The 22523-nt window shown below is 38.4% G+C and overlaps 1 protein-coding gene across 1 annotated transcript; it reads right to left on the bottom strand.

Moving 5' to 3' along the window:
• Positions 1 to 1059: 1059 nt before the first annotated feature.
• LOC140245293 (uncharacterized) lies at positions 1060 to 3094 on the bottom strand. The gene is made up of 2 exons (XM_072324878.1): positions 3052 to 3094; positions 1060 to 2519 (listed from the first exon to the last, which is right to left on the bottom strand). Exons 1-2 carry the CDS (start codon positions 3092 to 3094, stop codon positions 1060 to 1062), a joined length of 1503 nt encoding a protein of 500 aa, XP_072180979.1.
• Between the last annotated feature and the right edge of the window lie 19429 nt (positions 3095 to 22523).

Below are 22523 nucleotides of genomic sequence, written 5' to 3'. Positions count from 1 at the left end.
TAGGACGGTGTGTCCCTTTGCACTCCTCCGGGTGAGCTCACTCCAACCTCTCCTGTCCTTTGCCTGGTGTTCAAGGCTCAGTAGGGTTGATCCTGTATCACCGCGAAGTTGGTCTCTCCATCTGAGGGGAGGACGACCAGGTGGTCGTGCTGTGTGGAAGTCATTATAGTAAGCTTCACGTGGCAGCCGATTCTCTGGCATGCGGATGACATGCCCAAACCATTTCATTCTGCGTGAGGTGATTTCTTGGCTGATGGATCTTGTGGCGTTCAGAGACTTCCTGATGTCCTCATTCCTGATGCGGTCTAGAAGTTGAACGCCTGCAATGGTCCTGAGGCATCTCATTTCAAAGGATTCCAGTCTGCTTGTGTCTGCCTTCCTTAGGGTCCATGTTTCAGCACCATAAGTGGCGATTGGTCGGATGAGAGCTTTATATATTCTCACTTTTAAGGTTCTCGAGATGTTTTGGTTTGACCATATTGTTCCTTTGAGACGGCCGAAAGCCCAGGCTGCAAGGGTGGTCCTTCGTTTAACATCATTTGTAACTGATGGGACAGTGCTGCCAAGGAAGACAAATTTGTCTGTCTTTTCTATCGCTTCATCATCTATTATGATGTCACCTTGTTCACTTGACATTATTCGGCACTTTTAGATGTTAATTTTCATTCCCCATGCTTTACATGCTTCTTCCAGTTTTTGTGTAGAAATCTGTAGCTTATCAAATACCAGGTCTAACAGCGTGGTGTCGTCGGCATAACGTATGTTATTGATATTCATTCTGCCCATGTGGATTCCACCATCTGATGTCTTGATGTCATCCATTACAAATTCGAGAAAGAGGTTGAAAAATCTGGGGGAGAGGAGACATCCCTGCCTTACACCTGTGAGGACATCAAACCATTCAGTGATCTTTCCATTCACAAGTACTGCACATTTCGATTGAGAGTAAATACTTTCAATCAGGTCCACCAATACACTGTCAACTCCAATGGAACGGAGACACTTCCACAATGCATCCCTCCAGATAGTGTCGAACGCTGCCTTGAAATCTATGAAGTTCTAGTGAATCGGGATCCGCCTCTCTCTTGCTTTTTCCATGATTTGGCGTACTACAAATATGGCATCTGTCGTTCCTCTGGAAGTTCGGAAGCCGCATTGTTCTTCTGAGAGGTAACTGTCGATGGTCTGTTGTATTCTGTTCAGCACCATCTTGCATAGTACTTTCCCTGGTGTGGATAGTAGAGTAATAGCCCTGTAGTTTGCTGGGTCAAGCCTATCACCTTTCTTGTGTACTGGGGTGATGAGTCCCTTGCTCCAGTCTTCCGGTGTTTTACGTTCAGCCCACGCCGTATTGATGATCTTAAGGAGAAGTTGATTCATACAGGGTCCTCCGGACTTCAGAGTTTCTGCAGCTATCTTATCCAAACCGCAGGCTTTATTGTTCTTCATTGCTTTGACAGCTTTTTCAACTTCTTCAGTGGAGAATGGCTCACTAGGTGAAACTGCAGGAGGAGGCTCCGGTATAGTCTGGAGAATGTTTTCATCTCTTGGGAACTTCACATTTAGATGAGAGCTGAAATGAGATTTCCAGCAGTCTAGGACTTCAGCAGGAACAGTTCTTAATTCTCCATCCTTATTCTTAGCAGCTGGTTGAAGTCTTTCTTTTTCTCCAGCTAATCGTCTGACCCTTTTGAATAACTCATGACTGTCATTTTTTGCATATGCTAATTCCATTTCTTGAACTTCTGAGTTGAGCAGATTCTTCTTCCACCGTTTCACATCCCGCTTTACTTTCTGGTTCAGACATTTATATTTCTTCTTATTTTCTGAATTTGGATGGTTTAAAACTGTGATCCTTGCCTTCCTTCTTTCTTCACAAGCGTTACGTACGTCTTCAGGCAGACCTCTTACACGTTTACCAATATTAAACCCGACAACTTTGTCTTTGAACTTCGTCCATAAGGTCTCAACATCTCTGTCCTCAAGCTGAAGTAGCGGTTCAAAGGCTCCTCCAATCCTTACTCTAAACTCTTCTGCGATGGCAGGATCCTTAAATCTGCTCACATCATACGTTTTTGGAAGGCTCTTCATTCGTTTTGGCTTTGTTGGTTGTATCTTCATGTTTGCCAAAACTAAAAGGTGATCTGAACCAATTTCTGCTGATGAGAATGATCTGCAATTGTGGAAGAGTTTCAGACTTTCTTGTTTTGTAACCATAAAGTCGATCTGGTTTTTGTAGGTTCCACATGGGGAGATCCAGGTTGTCCTCCTACAGTCTTTGTGTTGGAAGTGTGTGTTGCATAGGACAAGCTTATGAAGTGTGCAGAACTCCAAGAGTTTTTCTCCCCTGTCGTTCCTCTGGCCCAGACCAAACTTGCCTAGGGTAGGTGCCCATGTGCTGACATCAGATCCTACTTTTGCGTTAAAGTCGCCCATGACTATGAGCTCCTCTTTCTTTGGGACTTTTTGGATGTGATGGAGTAGAATGTCGTAGAACTTGCGTTCTACTTCCGTGTGACCTGCGTGTCAGGCGCATGGGTGGTGAGTGAGGGCTTGCAACTCGGTGAAGGAATCCCTCTTAAGGAATGGCAGAAATCCCACAAAATGTCATTATCTTGGCCGCAAATGGGGACTGCGAAGTACCCGGCTGCGTTACAGCTGCGAAGTACCTGCGTGGGAGTTGCCTGCGATGTGCTGCCGCTAAGGGCCTCCGCCTGGCGTTCTGCGTGGACCCCAACTTACCCAGAAACTTGGCTGCGGGTAAATCGGACTTGCGTGCGCACCTCCAGGCAACTAAGGGCGAGATATGTGCTAGGTACTGTCAGGTGCGGATCAACTGCTGGGAGGTCCGGGGCCCTGTTTCATAAAGCTGTTCGTAAAGTTACGAACAACTTACGAGCGACTGGTGATCAGTTCCGATGTGCTATACCTATCATAATTTCAATAATTCAGCACAAGATCTGATCACCAGTCGCTCGTAAGTTGTTCGTAACTTTACGAACAGCTTTATGAAACAGGGCCCGGGTAGCAAACATTTCCCCGCAAGTCAACCCGCAAGGCTTCCCCAGACACGGTGTGAAAAGGCCTTCAGCATGGTGAGTCGCCGCCAGGGGGGGGGGGGGGGTTGCCCGCAGAGGTCCACGCAGAACACCAGTTGGGGGCCCGTAGCGGCAGCACCTCGCAGGCAACTCCCACGCAGGTACTTCGTAGTCCCCGTATGTCGCTCGTAGCTGAAAATTGATCGGTTTCAAAGCTCTCACGCAGGTCACACGAAATACACGCAAGTAGTAGCTAAATAGCACGCGTCTATCAGTAAGACGCAAGTACGGAACTCGCCAACACCCTTGTCTGCCGGCAGAAAATTCTCCTGCGTGCTGGAATGTCCCTACTTGCAACAAGCCCGCGTTGATTACACGGAAAGGTGTGCCAGGGGCACAGGACCTTTATGCAGGCACTGATTCTGTTATGCTGTGATGAAAATTGAATACAGAAATACAAGTTAGCAGAAGTTAACGGGACGGGTGAACCCCTTATTGCAATAGCAGACAATCCACATGCTGACTGGTCTACAGTAACTTTATGATGAAGATATAATACATTATAATATTATCAATCAAAATGGTTGTTTGGTTACTGATACCCTACCAATAGAAAGAGGATAAATTGTCTCCACCCTTAGCATGTTTAGACCGATATAATCACTATAATATATGTTATTACTCTTGGTAGGATCATTATTCATAAGAGATGACAAATAGAGTCCATCAAGTTCTGTTTATCATTATTATTTGTTGTTGTTGTTGTTCATTTCATATTGGTTACTCAGAGGAACTAAGCTTCCGGGTAACGTGACGTCACTGAGCTATGGGGCGTGGTTAAGTCTTGCCACGTCACCGAACCACGGCCGTCCTCCTCCACGTTTCGTCATACAGGTCACTAGTGTGGTGGTAAAAGGTAATTGAGATTAGGATTTTGCTTATCTACATGCACCTTGAAGACATTGATTTTTCCTTTCTTTCCTATTTATAGTTTTGGGCTTCTTGTTTAAATACTTGTGTTTTTCAAAATATCAAAAATGGAAATGCACTAGCATGACTAAACAAAAGATTGTTATTGATTTGTTTTCCAAAATGGCAAAATGACATCCTCTCCCCATTTGATAAACTCTTGTTTTATTGTTATTCTTCGACGGTTAGGCCTATCATTCATGTATTCACAAACCTTTAAGTAGAATTGAGTGTGACGCTGATATGTGTGATCTTAATTAGTATAAAACAGTAGTAACATGAATTCTATGATGAATGTTGAGAGCTAAATTATGATATCACGTTCATGCACTCTGTCCAACAGACTGATGCATGTCGGTTTCATCATGTTCATACTCTTCCTTTTGCCTTGTTGTAGCACACGCGACTCTTCATCCTGGCAAACAAATGTGCAACATCTCCTCAGACCCAAGCCCATACCACGACAACCAATTCCATTATTGGTATCTAAAAGCTCCATCCGGCTACACAATAAATCTGACGGTCTTTTTCCTGGACACTGAAAGTGGATATGACACGGTGTTTGTTGGTGAGAACGTTACAGGTCCGTTTCAGTCCGACAAATGGCACGACTTAGATGGACGTATCACAGGAACCGCCGCACTGCAAAAGTTTTCATATCATTCAAGATCCAACCACCTCGCTATCATATTTACTGCTGATCAATCAAAAACCTATGATGGTTTCAATATTTGTGTAGAGGCTTCGTCAGAGATAAAGACATTCGGTGAGTTGATTCAGTGAATTAAGATTCCCCGTTCCCTTTATAACCTTTATAACTAATAATTAGACGTACATTCTTTAAATTTACAATAATTTAGTTTCATATTTCGAAATAAAGATAGATCAAACTATATGTGATACAAATCAATAAGCTCATTGCACAATAAAAATTGACAGATGGTGACGATAAAGCTGGGTACATTACAACGATAGTAAGTTTGATTGATCGCAGGTCCTTTGGAATCTTTCTGAGATCTTGTTAAGCATTAATTAGTTTCACGTTAGCGCCTTTCGCTGCATGAGTCGTTTAGTGTGTTTACATGCTGCTTATAACATGGATAATCCTTTAACACACCGTATATGGCTGCTTCTAACTTACAAGGGTTATACTTTTATGTATAAGGTGCAGTCAATCAAAGCAGAAAGTTACAGGGGCCCAATTTTACGTTTGTTTGTGTTTTGGGGTTTTATGTATTGAAGGAGTAGAATGATTCTTGAAATCAGACCAAAATGAACCAATTCACCGTAGAGCCTTTAAATGGAATTGGGATTTCTTGCCCATTGTATGCGATGTGAGTTCTCAATGTTGCATTTGTCTCAGTACATCATGTGAACGTTCAGCTCATATTTAGAAGAGTTCCAACAGTCTGACAGTTTACAAAGACTTAAGTTAGAAAAAAAAAAGAGCGATCAGAAAAGCAAATTGAGTTAAGAGGATATAGTCATCAGGCCATGAGGGCGGAGCTGAGTTGGGACATCCAGCCCCAGTTTCATGCACTTTTGTGATTTTTTTTTTTTTGTATTATTCAATAAGAAGTTATGTACATGTTTTATTTTGCGGAAATAAGATCAATCAGTCTATCAATCTTTGATATAATAATCACTTTTGAGAAATTCTGAGTATTAAAAATGTGAATGATTCTGATGATTTACAGACATGACGACCACACTACCTACAGACATGACGACCACACTACCAACACGACCAACAACGAGTAGATCGTCCCCCACAGCGGAGCATCCAGCGCAGTATACCTCCGAGGAGCATGCAGGAATCCCAGGGAGGACCAGAGGGCCGAGGGAAAGTTCACGCCAGGACTATGTTTTATTAGTGATTGTTGGTTGGACCGCTCTAGGCCTGGTCATTTTCACTATTTCCCTGCTGACGACGATTCGCTGCCTTGTAAAACGGCCTCGATCAGAGGCTTGGCTGAAGAACCCTCCATACTTCGAGAGGGAAGAATTTGAAAGCACATCGCCAGTAAGTATGTGTATAAATATGAATATGAATATATATATATATATATATATATATATATATATATATATATATATATTATGTGATCCAGTGGATCCAAACAATGGATGACAAAACAACAGCAACAACAATTACACACTATCCAGAGACAGGCTGCTTCACCCCGACTTGCGTGACAATTGTGTCTTTAATGTGTGCTCATTTATGCATGACTGAACAGAGAATTTTCGTTTTCAGCAAGAATATAAATCACCCCGTCAGATTATTTTGCTCAAAATCATTGAAGTTAGAAAGCTAGTCTGTTTTGATTAAGGGGGTTTACTTTTTGTTGTTTATATAATGCATCTTTGGCCTGTATGTCATTTTCGATTTGGCTGTATAAGAGAAGTACTTAATTCAACTAAACAGAGAAATGCAAGCTTCGTTGAAATTTTATCAAACTATTACAACAAAGGTATGCAACAGTCAAACTGAATCTTTCTCCCCTCCCCCTCCCCACAAGCGGAAATTCGGCAAAGCAGTATACATAATAAATGCCTTTTCTCGTTTTGTCTACACAGTCATGAACCACTCTTCAAACTATTGTTTTAGTACTTCAATGAATAGAACAGTTACTCTTTACAAGGTCATTAGCGTTGGTATGCCATCAAATTCTTTATCGTTTTGATACAAAGAATGTGAATTTTTGTCTTAACAATAAAATCTAATGGAAATATGTGAGGAAGGGAACAGTTAATTCGTGAGACCAGAACGTGTCCTAAAAATGCATCTGTGACAAAAACTGTTCATGGAAAACATGTGAACAGTACAAATTTCATTGACTTGGTCTATTTGCATGACTTTAGTCTGTGTATTAGAATTAAATTTGACTTGAGATGACCATTCCTCTTTGATCTTTACACAATACGACGTCATCTTAGGAACTAGTCTTTAACCAAGTTTTCTACCGACAAATATCCAAAGAGAGAGAGAGAAAAAAAAGAGAAATGTTCTATTATGATTTACCGCCGTTCAGCGTTTGTTGAATGAACGAGCACATTCTTACGCCGAAGTAACATGATGATACAAACTTGGAAGGACAATTTTGTTTCTAATGAAGATAAGAATTGAATCACTTTAAGCAAGTAATATCAATACCAAACTTGGTTAACATCGCTCTCAGAACGATTCTAACACGTTGTTATCAAGATTAAACGTTGTAATGACATGATATGAAAAAAAGACAGTAATAAATGATTTCAAAAATAATTTGTTGTCTTGATAAACTACCGTGATAAATTCGAGATTTTAAAATCGAGATCTACAATGTGTAATGAGATTTCTTAATGTGTTTAACTTGATGTCCTTTTCACAGCGCAGCACACTAAATCGGGTTGCTTCAGTTTTTCACTTCCCGAGAGGCACTCTTACTAACTCGTATTCGTCATGTACACGTTCTTCGTACAGCGAGACTTACACAGGAAGTTCATTTTCTAATTGGTCAGCCGATGGCTACTCCCGGTCATCGGGGACGTATCAGTCTACTCAGGGTTCTCTCGAGAGAAGCTTTTGGTCCTCTCGGCCACAGAGTATCTCTTCCGGTTATCTTTGGAGGAACGGAAGCAGAGGTAAATCATTCCTCTCGACCTTCCGCAACTTGGTCAGCCATCAACCCGACAACGGTGTGGGAACTGTGGACGGAGTTATATACCACAATCCCGACTCACAGCCCGCTGCTGTACAACACGCTTCCTCTTCATCAGCCCCTCTTCGACCGCTACCACCCATACCACGAGAACCCGTCTGCGACTCCAATGGGTATATTACATTAGAAGACAAAGATGATTATTCCTATGGCGGCGCCCTCGAGAGTGAGAGTGGTACGTCTAACACCCTTCGGAGCGAAAACGAACGCAGTAACGCGAGGCACTACCTTCGCCAACGGTCCGGATCTGGCAGAAATTCGGAGCGTTCGAACGTCCTTCAAGGGCACAAGAATTCTCCTGGACCCTTCGCTTCCTTACCGTTCTTCAGGCGCAGTCGACTATCCAGTCGAGATACTTCTGTGGACAACAGCTACCTCACACCAAAGTCGGTTGATGACGACAGTAATGATGGGTCGTCTTTATACGATGACACAGTTACTCTCATGCAACGAGAAGATGATCTATATATGCCAGCAGGGTCTTTGTACAGCGATATCAAAGACATTTCTAAGATGGATCGCAGCGTACTGGATGTCTCGTCTAAAAATGCTGATTCTGGCCTTCCGGAAGGGAGGAACAAGTCGAAAATTATTCACATCTACTTCGAGAAACTGGCCGAACAGTGATTCTTGAAGCACAGTAATATTTCACTCCATGTCCAACTTTGAAAGAAAACGTCACAGCAAACAAACTAAATAGAAGCCCTCCACTTGAATGGCATTAGATTTATTTCAAATGTACATTATACGCACAAAATACATCGATTGCATAATGTTCTTATTAAGCTTAAACAGTTTGTTACACTCTTGAAAGTACATTACTTAACACTTGATATCTGCGTTGCAACACAAGAAAACTAGGTACATGTATTATACAAAAAAAAATACAAGTCGTTCTTTTTTATTCCATGTACAAAACAAGAGTGAGTGAAGATTTGTATGGAGGGCTATTGGAGATATGTGATTTTATGATGTCATCACCTTATGTAATTCTCCCTATCGCATATAGCCGATATCAAGCGATATCAGCTTGTGATACCGATATCTGATCGATTGCTTTTGGGACGTATACTTCCGGTTTTGCGGTTCTGGAAAATCGTACCAAAGTAGTGTAGAATCTTTGATCGTACATTCAAACGCACAGAACTCGTCATGCACAAGCAAACATGGATCGACCTGGTGACCAGTTTCGGAGAATGTCTGTGTCGCGATTAAAAGACTTTCTACCTAATGAAAGAAATGTTCCTTCGACAGTAAACGAAGGAATGAACTAAAAACTCTCGCCAGGAAAGCCGCGAATGTTTACTCTGTGAGAGAGGAATGCAATTGGACCGCTTCGCAGATGAATCCCATTATTAAAATGTAAAGTTACAGATTAAGAAATAACTCTATTATTTGCGAGATTATAAGACAGATTTTGATACCATCTATGAATACTATTACTTGGGCGTTCAATGTGCATAAAAGCAAACATTTGCACATCGCGCGTTCATAACCGGAAGTTTATACCCGAGAATTAAAGATTTAAAAAAAAATAATAATAATTGAGCGCCACACGCGTTCAGATTTGGAGAGCTTTGTGCGATAGGGAGAATTGAACGACATTGTAGAAAGATATCTGTCGTCTCTGGTGGATCATTTGTGGCTCATTACTTGTAATTCCATGTTTGTCGTCCACGCAGACACGTGTATACCTTGGTAGCTCATTGAACTGTTTCGTCACAATATCTAACTTCCTCATTTTATATCAAATTTATGAAAGTCAATACGATGTACGTGTATAATGTGGTACCACTTAATAATACTTTTACCTTTAAGTGGTCCGGCTGAGCCGACAACTGAAAGTAACTGCATTTGAAACATTAAAATCCTGTAACTTCCTCATTTTATATCAAATTTATAAAAGTCAATACGATGTATAAAGTGGTACCACTTAAAGGTAATACTATTACCTCTAAGTGGTCCGGCTGAGCCGGCAACTGAAAGTAACTGCATACAATGCCGACTTACCATGTTGGCTCGGTGATATACCGAAGCCGTCCTGTGCGTTGATCGAAACACACTTCAACAGACTTTTCGAATAGATGATGACTGTAAAGAATGTGAACGGCTTAAGAGGTGTAACATTAGTGTGGGAACACTGTAGTATAGTACGTAGGTTTCTATGCAATAAAGCAAGGGAATCTCAGTAATAGTCTATACGTGTGTGATTCTGTACATACTGTATCCACCATGCTCCTTTTCATGTAGGTAAAATGTGTATAGAAAATTATAGATAAGATGTATATCACTGACTTACATAGGTAGTATTTCATTCATATCATATTGATCTATCTGTTAGTAAGTTTACGGTAATTTAAAAAAAAAAAGAGTTTTGTACTGGCTATATAGGTTAAACCAGTGATATAGTACAGTAACTGTTGTGTTATCATTATTACTGTAGATAGCGTTTTCCCAATCAACATCTCTGCTTCTTTTCAGACCAGAATGAATCAAACAAATGACAAACGATCCAAATTATTGAAATTTATTATTTTGGATACTTTTCATTTTCAAGAAGTGTTTTGAACAAAGAAAGGACAAAAATCACCCTTTCTACAACATACAAATGGTACTGAAATAATGTATAGAAAATACGTAATAAAATTTGATTCAACAAATTGATTACAATGGAGACTGTATGCCAGAATTACTTGACGCGTTCAAAAATAGTAATAATCTACCATATATTATTCAATTTGAGTGACATGAAATCAAAATATTTGTATACGTCTAGCAAGGAAACCAAGAATCAAATAAAATTTGTCTTTTCAATCTAAATGGTACAACTTAGTGTATTGTAGGCAATTTTCAATAATATGTCACTTTGAATATTCGAAGAACATACTGAATTGTATGAGCACATACATGCTCAACGAATGTGTTTGTATATATTGTGATAAATAAGTTGGTGGTTTTGTCTTTTTCCCATTTCTAATGATCGTTTACACTTTGTAAATTTCACCACATACTACTGATTTCTATGATCACGTGAACTATTCTATGATCACGTGAACTGCAGAATGGCTCACAATGGATATATGCAAATAAATTGTCACTGAATATTGAGAAGACAAAGTATATGTTTTTCAGTAATTCTTTAGATAGATTACCAGGTAATGTTATATTTGACACTACTCCCCTAGAAGAGGTTTCGTCTATTAAATTCTTAGGTGTTTGTGTTGATAATAAGTTTTCATGGAGGTGTCACATATACAATATTTGTAATGTGATTGCACGTAACATAGGCATAATGAATAGATTGAAATACTATCTTCCTTCTTCGGCTTTGATTACGCTTTATTCAAGTTTGGTATTGCCGTACTTGAATTACGGAATTCTTGCTTGGGGGAATACATATTCGACATTGCTAGATAAACTAAAGTACTGTGTCTTTTTCTTCTGCAAAAGATGGCGCTCAGAATTGTTTTTAACCTTCATATCCGAGCACATACTGACAAGCTGTTCCTTGAACACAATATTCTGAAAATAAAAGAGTTGTATTTGTTTCAACTTGGTCAATTTATGTTTAATTACAACTGCAACCATCTACCCAAAATATTTTATTCTTTATTTCACTGTAACAGACAATCTAAAGAATTTCATCTTCCCTTAGTGAGAACTGTACACACTAAAAATACATTGTTTATACCGGACTCAGATTTTGGAATAGCTTAGATAATGATCTATAAGAATCTGTGAAGTTAATTACATTTAAGTATAAACTCAAAAAAAATATTTGTTTTCTAAATATACCAGTTAATTCCGTTCAATGAAAAAACCCGTCATGTTTCACTTTTCCTCGAGATTTTGTAGTGTGTCCACAGACCTTTTCCATCCCTCTCCTTTTCCCTCTCCTTTTCGTTCTCTATTCTTCCCTGCTCCTTTTTCCTCGTTCTTCGTTGTCCAGTATCTGTTTGAGTGCATTTCCTCAAGTTCTGTTATTTCTGTGTTTTGTGTTACTGTTGTTGTTGTCGTCGTTATGTTTTTTGTGGCCGATTGCATATTTTCCTTTCCGTTCAATTTTCCTGGCATACCTGGCCCTATAGTGTCTGTGCCACAAATGTGATATGTTACATAGTTTATACGTTTACATTCTAAAAATCCTAGTAAGTATTGTTCATAGTATCAGCATCGTTATATCAATGAGTAAAATGCACACTAGTATATAGAAGAATTTAAAATGAATATGTTCTATTGGTATAACAAATTGGTGCTGTTGTTGTTTTGTTCCAGTGTTCCACGTCTTACAAACTTGGCTTTTTTAGTGGAACACTGTTTTCCATCATTGTGATTATTTACTATTTTTGTTGCCATGGCAAAGTGCATTGTTTCTTTTTTACGACATCATTCGTGTATATACTTTATATTGTATTTGAAAAAAAAAATCCTTTATCAGACGAGTGTAAGAGAAATGAAAAAAAAAAACTGTATCTCTTTGGATCATGTCAACTTTTCTTTTGTTTTCTTTTTGATGATGGAAATAAATAAACTATTGAATTGAATTGAATTGAATTGAATTGAATTGAATTGAACTACCACTTACTTCTAGGCCTCCTGTCAAGTTTTCCTTCTTTTATAACTTGTTCATTTATAAGATTTAAGAATATTACAATTTTAAATTTCATGTATTCATTTACGTATCTTCAAGTACATTTCATGTGTATACATTATTTCTATGAAGAGCGAAAATAAAGTTACTTTTACCTTACTGACCTGTCTACGTACGATTCTCCAATTGCGTGTGTGTATTGTTGGGTTTTTTTTTATACTTGTTTCGCTACTAGGACTTAACAGTAGGGATATAAAATGTGTAGTCTATACTAGTATATCATTTCCATTCAACAATCGAAGTTGTTCATTTCTCTGGAGACATATTGTATGTGATTTTAATCCAATTGTCGATAGGCGCTAACGTCAAAAATATATATCCAAAGTATGAATGTGTGATGAACTATGTATAGTGGGGGGCGCTGTGGCATAGTGGATGAGACTCTCGACTCCCAACCGGAGGACCCGAGTTCGAATCCCGCCAGTGCTTACGTCCTTGGACAAGATGTGTTTACCCACAATGTCCCTCTCGACCCAGGTGTATTAATGGGTACCTGGCAACGCTGGGGTAATAATAATGGCAGGGCCCTCTGGTAGAGCAGTGGCAACACTGAAGAGGCTACCCTGGATAAATAAGACCTTATTATTATTATAACTGTTGTTATAACATGTAATCACTATTTTTCGACAAATTTGGAACATAGATATAAACCAGTTCGCTCATGTGCACATGGATACAAATGACCTTTCTGTTTTTCTCAGTTGGTAAGGCACGTCACTTATTTTCAAAACGAAAAGAATGCAACTATTTGTAGCTTGCCGGACATAACAATACGTGGAATTTTTCAATCATGTTCGAACAAAGGCTGAACTTGCGTAGACCAGGTGACCAGAAAAGTCCATGATTAACACTTGGGAAAGCATCTATTGCATTATTTTGCATTGAATGTATTAATCTTTCTGTATTGATATTGCCAAATACGACTTTTGCTGTCAGGTAGATGTGCTGGTCATTGCACCATTTATAAGAATTACTTGAATAATCATTACATCACAGATGCTATCTCAGAGAATTTCAAAACCAACATGCCCTGTTGGTAAATGACCCTTTTCTTCTCATGCGCAAAGTGGAATTCCGAACTGGTTTATTGACATTCGACAGAGGGCGCCTGTATCGGGATGGTCACGTGGTATGTTTGGACATCCTAAGTGAACAGCGACAACTATGCCCCGCAGTTTGTATCGATCCGCTTTGGTGTCTTTATCTGAAAGGACGAGAATCAAGAATCAAACAGTGTCAAATAAAAAAACCGACAACAAGAATAAACATCTTCTGCACACGACAGCCCCTAGACCACCAACAAATTTTGCACTGTTTCAGAGGGGAAAAAAGTGAACTTGTTTATTTGGGTGACACAAGTTTTCTCTACTTTAATGTAATCCTTAACTTTAAGGAGGTTGCCTTACACTTCGTTGGAAAAGGTGCAACCGTCCATGGGATCTCACATAGTTTGGCGTATTTTACGGTAAATTGATAAGTGCTATGTGTGCACACTGTTTCTCCAACCCTTCCAGTATACTTTATGCCTCTATAAGTCCTTATACATACCTGAGAGAATTTATTTCATACAAGGCTCAAGGCTTTTCTCTAGTTCTCTTTTTCATTTCCATGAACTGTTTGGTATGGCAAAATATGTAAGCTCTAATTTTGTTTGTCTGCATTATGTCATTGATTATGTCATTGATCTCATTTTGATTGATTTTTGTTTGTGTTCTTTGTAACCACTGAACTTTTATTATGAAATGAACGAACGGACGAACGAACGAACGAACGAACGAACGAACTTTCCCCTCCCGCTGTCAGTGTATAGCTTCCTGATGAGCTGCTAATGGCAATACACCATCGACTACCAATAATTATGGTGTGGCTACCAAGTTTACATTCTCACGTGATAAAAACTGAACAAGCTCACAACAGAAATTATGAAGTCTTTTGTCTCATCGTGTTTTTTGTTCTTACGAAAGAAATTGATGGGCACACGACGCAATGAAGTAAATACACATTGTCTGCTTAGTACCCAGAAGCTTCTTACTTTCACTTCCGGCATTAAAGAGACCGCTTATCTGTTGTAAAGCACTTAAGTCATTCATTTTGGCCTCTCAAGCTAAAATATACTCGCTAGTGTGTGAACGCCAGCTTGGCCGATACACGAAGAGGATGAATGTTTTCTTTCGGTTTCACTTTGCATAGAACATACATTATAAATCTTAACACAACAGTCATGAAGCAAGTTTGCAACAACTTAGGTATGTGATGTGCCTGATATAAGGAACCATTACCTCATTTCACATGACAGTAAGGTTATGGAAAGCCAAATGGGAAGGGGGAGGGGGATGACGATGGATTGATAGAATAACAAACATTTCATAATGCCGAAACTCTTTAAAAAGTCTATCGAGGATGAAGACTTTGCTGCAAATTTCCCCCAAAGCTGAGAAACTCTATTTAAGTTCCTTCCGGAAGAAGATGTGGGTATATTTTTCTACCTGTTCGTAGGAACTGTCGTGCGTCATGCTCATCGTGTGTTTATTTTTCATATTGATACGTATTTGTAAAGAAACACATTTCGACTGTGGTGAACTCTAGATTATGGTTTATTGTTAATTATAATCCTTCAGGCATCAACCAGGAATGATAACATTTCATAGAAAAAAAATCGCATTTCATAGGGGAAAAAAAAAATCAGTGTCACTAAAATTACATGTGAAAAGTTGTAATTACATGTATATGATATACCAGGGCTTAACATTAGCAGTGATCCGCTGAAAATTGATGTTGGGCGAGTAGTTGGTGGCCCGCTGAGGTATCTAAACTTCAAAAATAATTTTCATATTTCTTTTCCAGTTCGAACCGCTTCATTTCTTTTTCGGGTCACCAGGATCTCATATCCGAAGAATCGTTTAAAAAAAAAAAAATTAGTGTTAACCCCTTTAATTATATAGGTATGTATATAATATGTATATATATATATAATATATATATATGACCATTAAGAAGTCAATATTACGGCATTGATCCATACTGGTCTCAGTTGTACATCTTCGTATGCAGCGTCATAGATTCTCAATGATCAATAACGGATTCAATCATCATTACTACCAAACTTTAAATGTGCTTCTCATCACCGTGCTAGAATTGCCTTATTCTAAAAACTGTTTCCAAATAACAAGTTGTGTTGATATGAAATGGAATAATTGGTTTGCAAGCAACTCGATCTCCTTTACGTAAAGAGGAGGATATGGAAAAATGTGGAAAATTGTGATTTGATTAGGTGAGAGGAGGTAACACATTGAGGTAAAAAATGAGTATGGGAGGAAAATGTAACTATCATAACCAAATGATTAGCTGGTAATAACAAGGATTGTAGTAACACAACCAATAAAAATCCCATCATGAAGGAAAAAGATGTGTGTGTGTGTGTGTGTGTTTTCAAATTCAATTTTACTGGAACCCTCATCCAACAAAAGAGTGAAACAAACTACGAAACATGGATCACACAAATCATGTTTTATCAATTTGTAAGAAATACGTAATGCAGTGTGGATCATGAAGTATACAATAGAATGCAAGAATGTGTGCCATTGAGTAGAATGTCAAACAGATTAGTAAAACATACTTTCATGCATTATGTGAGATGTTTCAGCGTAAAACACTTAGACACACACCATCCAAGGAACGAAAGGTAGTTCTAAGAAATTTACAAGCATTAGTTACAAGAGCTATACAATCGATTAGGTTTCATTGATAAAGTATCATTAAATGACATAACTTTACCATTAGCCATTGATTTCATTTCATTTCATTTATTCCACATCCTGATAAAAAGCATTTACAAAGAAAACTGGGAACGATACATACACAGTAGAACATTGGAACAATAAAGGAAATGTTGAACTTATTACAATTTCACTACAGACAAACACAGCAGCATAAAGCAGTAATTTCAGTTTGTGGGGATCAACATAGACCGTTGGTCTTTCTATGGCTGATCCCAAGTATTACAGCTAAAATAGTTACATTAATACAATACAAACAGGAGAACTATACTACAGAGAGAACACTATACATCAGAAGGCAGGAGTCATCAAAATGTCGTGCTTATGCAATGAATAAAACTTGAAATTTATCTTATCTCTTTATGAACAAGAAAGAATTTATAACTTCTTTTAAATATTGAAAGTCTATTAGACAACTTTATTGCATTTGGCAAATCATTCCATAAAACAGGTCCCGTATATTTGAAAGTGTATCTTGAAATACAGTATTTAAAATTTGGGCACTGATCGAATTCAATAATACTTCCCTCTGTATCAAGGTTGTTGTAACCGATGGTATTATAGTACGGCTACTAACCACAGAGCAAGTTGGTTTCAAGCCAAATTACTGTGGGAAGTGTATGCTGGAGGTAACGTTGCAAAGTCCATGACACTTATGTCTACCCATTCTTTCTTCATTTCATAATCATATGTTTGAATTTGAATTAATTCTACGTGTTCGTGTTTCCATCCGACGTATCAAAATGAATTGCTGTTGCATTTCTTGCAATGTAGACTCGCAATATGGCTACTTTGTTTTATTTAAATGTGTTTCAGACTCTTTCCTTGTTATCCGTTGTTTAATTGATATAATTAATTCTCGTTTACAATTGCTCTTTTCACATGCAGCTGTGCATATGTGTGTGTGTGTGTGTGTGTGTGCGTGTGTGTGTGTGTGATAAATAAATATACAATAGCTGAAGTTTATCTTTGTGTACTGTTTGCAGAATGGGAAGTATGCTAGTCTAACAAGCTGGTTCTTTCTTGACTTTGTGGAATGTTTAGACCCAGTTAATCATGAGGCGTATATCTTATGATACAACGATTGAATTGTTTTCAGATTTCTAGCTTTTATATCATGTTCTTTGGTTAATCTGCTTTGTTTCTTCCTATATGTCCAACTCTCACACTCACTCTCACCTTTCTGACCGCCCCTTGTCTTTCTTTGAATTTCCATCAGAAAATTCAGCCCGTACTTTCTTTTTAGCACGTAACCGAATGTAAAGTAGCCTCAAAGTTTTCCCTAAAAAGGCAAAGTCTTGACCAGAGCTGCTGCGAGACAACCCGGAACTAGCTTGACGTAAACAATGGTCTTCAAATCTATTCAGTCATTAAGTCCGTTTACTTTCACTTTCGGATTGTGAATACTGCTTGCTTTAAAGATAACATCCTAGAAGCACAGCTATAAGATAACTCTGCTTACGGCGCCAAGCTGTACTGGACATCGTTTCATGCTGATAATGTTTGGTCCACTTCTAAGCCATCTTAGCTCCGGTTACTGTCACAAATATCGTCACACTGATGACGTTCGATTCTTAAACTGATAAATCCAATATCATATTTCTGTTAGGAATAATTGACCATGCAATTGACCAATCAACGGCATAGTTTCACTTACTGGACAATGTGCTGAGGTGTGACAAAGTAAAAAAAAAGAAAAGAAAAGAAGAACAATGAAACGAAGAGAACATAAAAACAACAAAAGCTCACTCCACAACTACCCGAAAACGTCGCCATTATTATCATAAGTCGATATAGATTGTATCATGAAAGTAATTCGATATCATCATATGACATTTATTAATATGATACTATCCCCTAACACAAGCGATACTCCGTCATTGGTACTTCTCGTTAACCTCTGGTTCTATTTTTAATTCACTCTCTCGAGGTCATATGGTTTGTAAGTTTGTAATCACTTCCTGTTATTAATTGCCTTTCGCTGGTAGTATATAACACCCAGTGTGGATCAACCTTGCTATTCACTTCATCAAGAATTCTGAGACGAGTCGTTTGTTACTTCTGTCTGATATTTAATAATTTTTCCATTAGTTGCAGTGACATTGAGTTTAGACTTCAGAAACGCCTTAAGGTGCCGAGGACTATATTTTTCTCTCTGATATACAATGATGTACAACTCATCAGAGGCATTTGAATGAAAAGCAAGCTGAAAAGAAAGTTCAGATCTTTTGAGACAAACACCTTAGAAGAATAACATACACTCTTTGAGAAAAACTGCCGCCATATCTACCACGGACGTTATCTGCCACATATTACCACCATGTACTTCGGATTGGTAGTATACTTCTGCACACTGTTTTCTATGGGACTTGGAAACTACCAGGACGGTTTGTCCGCCTGCCACAGTACTGATGAAGATGTCTGCTCAAGTGAGTTTAACTTTTTCAGCACCAACATCTAAAATGCCATTGACTGTATGTATCAACAAGTTAGAAATGCTATCAAGAGCCTTAATGTTTTTCCATCGTGTTGGCCTCTCTGAGAGTCCGACAGTTAACCCTCTTTTTATTCAATAAATAACGCGTCCAACTCAAAATCATCAACCCTAAGATGTATTGCGCTCTTCCTTGCTCATAATATTGTCTATAAATAAATCAACTTTCTATAAATCTAAGTACATAAGACAGATTGTAGGAAGGTAAGTAGTAGGTACGATACACAGAACTGTGAATAATTAATTGTATAGAACTTGAGGTGTGTGGTAGGACAGCTTCAATATAATTACGAACGTCCAAAAATCTCGAGCAGGTGTTTGTGTTGTGGCATACTTTTGGATACAGATTCAGTTTGAAATTGAGGGGAGGGGCTTGGTTTGGCTACATAGATCATTCTGTGCGCTACATTTTTTCGAAAGTTAAAACAACCGTTATAAAAGGGACAACATGGTAGGCGAAAGTGAAGAGTGTTTTGGGTTAAATACATTTATTTTCTTTTTGCATTTGAATGTATTTACACTTTCTCTTGTCATCCTTTCTTGCTTCTTTCTCTTTCTAAATTTGCAAAGCTTATAGGGAGTACATCTGGTGTGATATGCGATAAAATATATGAATTTGATTCACTGTAATTGTTATTATCTTTTAGCATATCCTCCCTTAAGTATTTTCATCGGTCTCCGGGACATAATGTTTGACAGTGATTTTGTTATAACTGAAGGCACCCTTAAGTTTGACTAGAAGAAGAAACTGGGACTTGTATTTGATATTTTGTCTGTTTGTGTAGTGTTATTATAATTGTTTTTATGTATCTATTCATTTGTTCATGTACTTATTCATCTAATAATTCATTCATATGATTATATTATCGTATTTGGCCTGACTCAGAACAGTTAATCTTTAAAGTATTGAGGTAAACTGTAGGTTATGATTACAAATCAGAGCGGCGACCAACCAGTTTGCCAGCAGCCTACCCGGGCTGCTGCCGCTGGTTGCCCGGGCGAGATCGGCTGAAAACTTGCTGCCCAGCTGCCAAGCAGGCTGATTTCGAGGGGGGGGGGGGGGAGAGTTTGAGAGAAAGTGGGGGTACATAGCTTTACGACGATGAATGAGTGATGCATGCATCCTTTAATGAACTCATGTAAAATATATGATATGCTATTGAACAAATTTGTAGTTTCCAGTACAGTGACTTGCTTTGTCTTGTTTTCATCTCAGATGCATTGACACTAAAATTATCCCGCTGTTATAATGTTGTTGGTTCTTTTTTTACTGAAATGTATCTCAGTAAAATAGGTATTCCTACTCAGAACTCGACATTCTAGTGATTTATTTCCTGCGAAATTATAAAATACCTTTAGACTTTGCCCATGCCTCACCAGATAACTGTGGGCAGTGACTTAAACTTTGATCAACCTACCCCAAAATCATAAGGAACATTGACTGTATATTCTAAGAAAAATAGGTTCAACTTTGTACCTTTTTTTGTTGTTTTTTTTTCTTTTTTTTTGGTGACACAGTAATAATTGTAGCATCTGTGCCGGCGTAACTCTCCACCTTTCAGAGTAGGAAGAACCTTTAAAGGTGTAACTTTGTACCTCTCTGGTCTGAAAGGTTCGAAATTGCACCCGTAAAGGTGCAATGTTGGACCATTTTTTTCTTAGAGTGTAATAGGTGATTTGCATCTTGCTCCATTTTGACTACGGAAGGGCAGAAATATGTGTCAGGATAATAAATCGTCCAATAAACCTGTATTTACATACATCAGTTACATGTTTTCTTGCGACACACAGTGTTCAATGTAACAAAAATACAACCAAAAAAGCTTTATACATCTTCATCTTTACGCGTTAACCTTCGTGTAATACAGTGCTATATGTTGTGAATAGACTCTCTTGACTTTTTTGTTTTCTGTCTACAGGATAATGGTCATTGAATCTGTAATTTAATATGTAGGGGGCCTACTACATATCATTCAAAGACTTACAAATATCTCACTGCTTATTCCTCTTGCTTTTATCTAGATGCCAGAAAAACTATAACCCTTAACGAAAATAATCCACGCATGGTGATAGACACCCCATCGGCTTCATACTGCTGGAAGGTAAAAGTCCCCACCGGTCATCGAGTTCGAGTTCACTTTCGACGTTTTAATTTGACCAGGGGATATGACTTCCTAGCTGTGGGTGACTTATGGCATGGAGAAAATCGTATCATCTCTGAAAGCTGTTTGGCTGAGTTTAGGTGAGTTACTGGGTTGTGGTGGAAAGAGTTGTACATCAATCAATTCAATTCAATTCAATTCATTTTTATTTGTCCAATAATGTGGTATACATAAAGATTTCTTTTTTTTTTAATCAGCAAGAGAACAAAATAAAAATCAGTGTTCTTTGACCTTATAACCCCTCCCAAATAACGCATGTTATGCTGTTGTATATTTTGTCTGTACATAGTTCATAATTAATGTATACTTAAATTATTTCACATGTTTGTCATTTTGCCCATGACACATACCTCAGCTTTCTTCTGAAAAAAAAAAAAAACTTCACTGGCTGTTTTTACATTTATCTATTTATTTATTCATTTTTTACTTTTGGATCTGTCAAGCTATAATTATATAACATATTGATGATTACAGTATTTGGACGATATTGACAAGAATACAGACTTTATGAAATCGTTGTATTAAAGAAATCACGGCGTTTATTTTATACCCACCTGCACCAAATAAGTCATGCGAGAGTATTGGTCAATGCTATATCTATAAGCATCAATCAACACTCAATCGATAATAAATCGATGCTTTGTGGTAAGAGAAATAAACGCGGAAATACTGACAGTCTTGTTCAGGGAAGTTTCAATCGTTTTACCATGCAGCATCCGTGTCTTTTTATTTCACAGTGGGGACAAACTTCCCAGCGACGTTGTCTCGTTAAGCACGGGGGCGTGGATCCAATTCCGAATTGATCCTCACAGTCCCTTGCCCCACAGGCGAATAATCGACTTGCAAGTCAGCTACGAGTTGGCTTCAGGTAAGCTTACATTTTAAGATAGGTTTGATGAGAATATAAAACGAAAAGACGATAACTTGTACTCTACAAGCCAGACCTATTTTCATTCATTATCATGGTATTATTTTGTATGTCCGTTTCATTCTGTCAGCAGTCGGTGGTCACACTCTGATAATCACCATTATAAAGTATCAGTATGTCCATAAAATGTGTAACTTAATTCACCTATTACGGGTTCTAAATCTCATTTTTTCTCTCGTGAATGTGTCTTAATTTTTAAATTCCATAAAGGGTTGCACCATTGTAAGAGTTTTCCTATTTCATAACCATGTTTTAAGATAAATCCACATTGAAATCATCTTTCAGGTTTTTTCCGGCTTTTCTTTTTTTTTTCAGATAACGGTGATGAGGAGGAAATAGTCTTGAGTGATAATCAACCGAACTACACAATAACAAAACATTCCTATGGCAACAACGAGTTCCATCACTGGCTCGTGAAAGCTCCGCCGACCTTCACCATCGCGTTCACCGTCCTCTCGCTCGACATCGAGGGGGCAGGCGATTTCGCTTTCGTCGGCGAGGAAGTTACAGGTCCTTTTCGTGCGGTTTTCCCCCACTGGCGCATGCTCACTGGAAACAGAACAGCGGAAGTCATCAAGGACTACTCCTACACTTCAGCTGCCAATCAACTGGTCATCTTTTTCACCTCAAATTATGAGAGAACAAAAACTGGATTTCAGTTTCACGTCCAGGCTCTACCTAGTCAAGATTCGGCAGGTAAAACGATGTTATACTCTCGTCTTTTACCCATTTCACTGAAACGCTTTGATCATGGGATTGCCATAATCATAGTATCTTTTATAACCGGCCTATTCTTTCATT

The sequence above is a fragment of the Diadema setosum genome, chromosome 22 (assembly GCF_964275005.1).
Source record: "Diadema setosum chromosome 22, eeDiaSeto1, whole genome shotgun sequence".
Taxonomy (NCBI): domain Eukaryota; kingdom Metazoa; phylum Echinodermata; class Echinoidea; order Diadematoida; family Diadematidae; genus Diadema; species Diadema setosum.
Note: the sequence above shows the minus strand (reverse complement) of the source record. Positions and strands in the feature narration are given on the sequence as shown.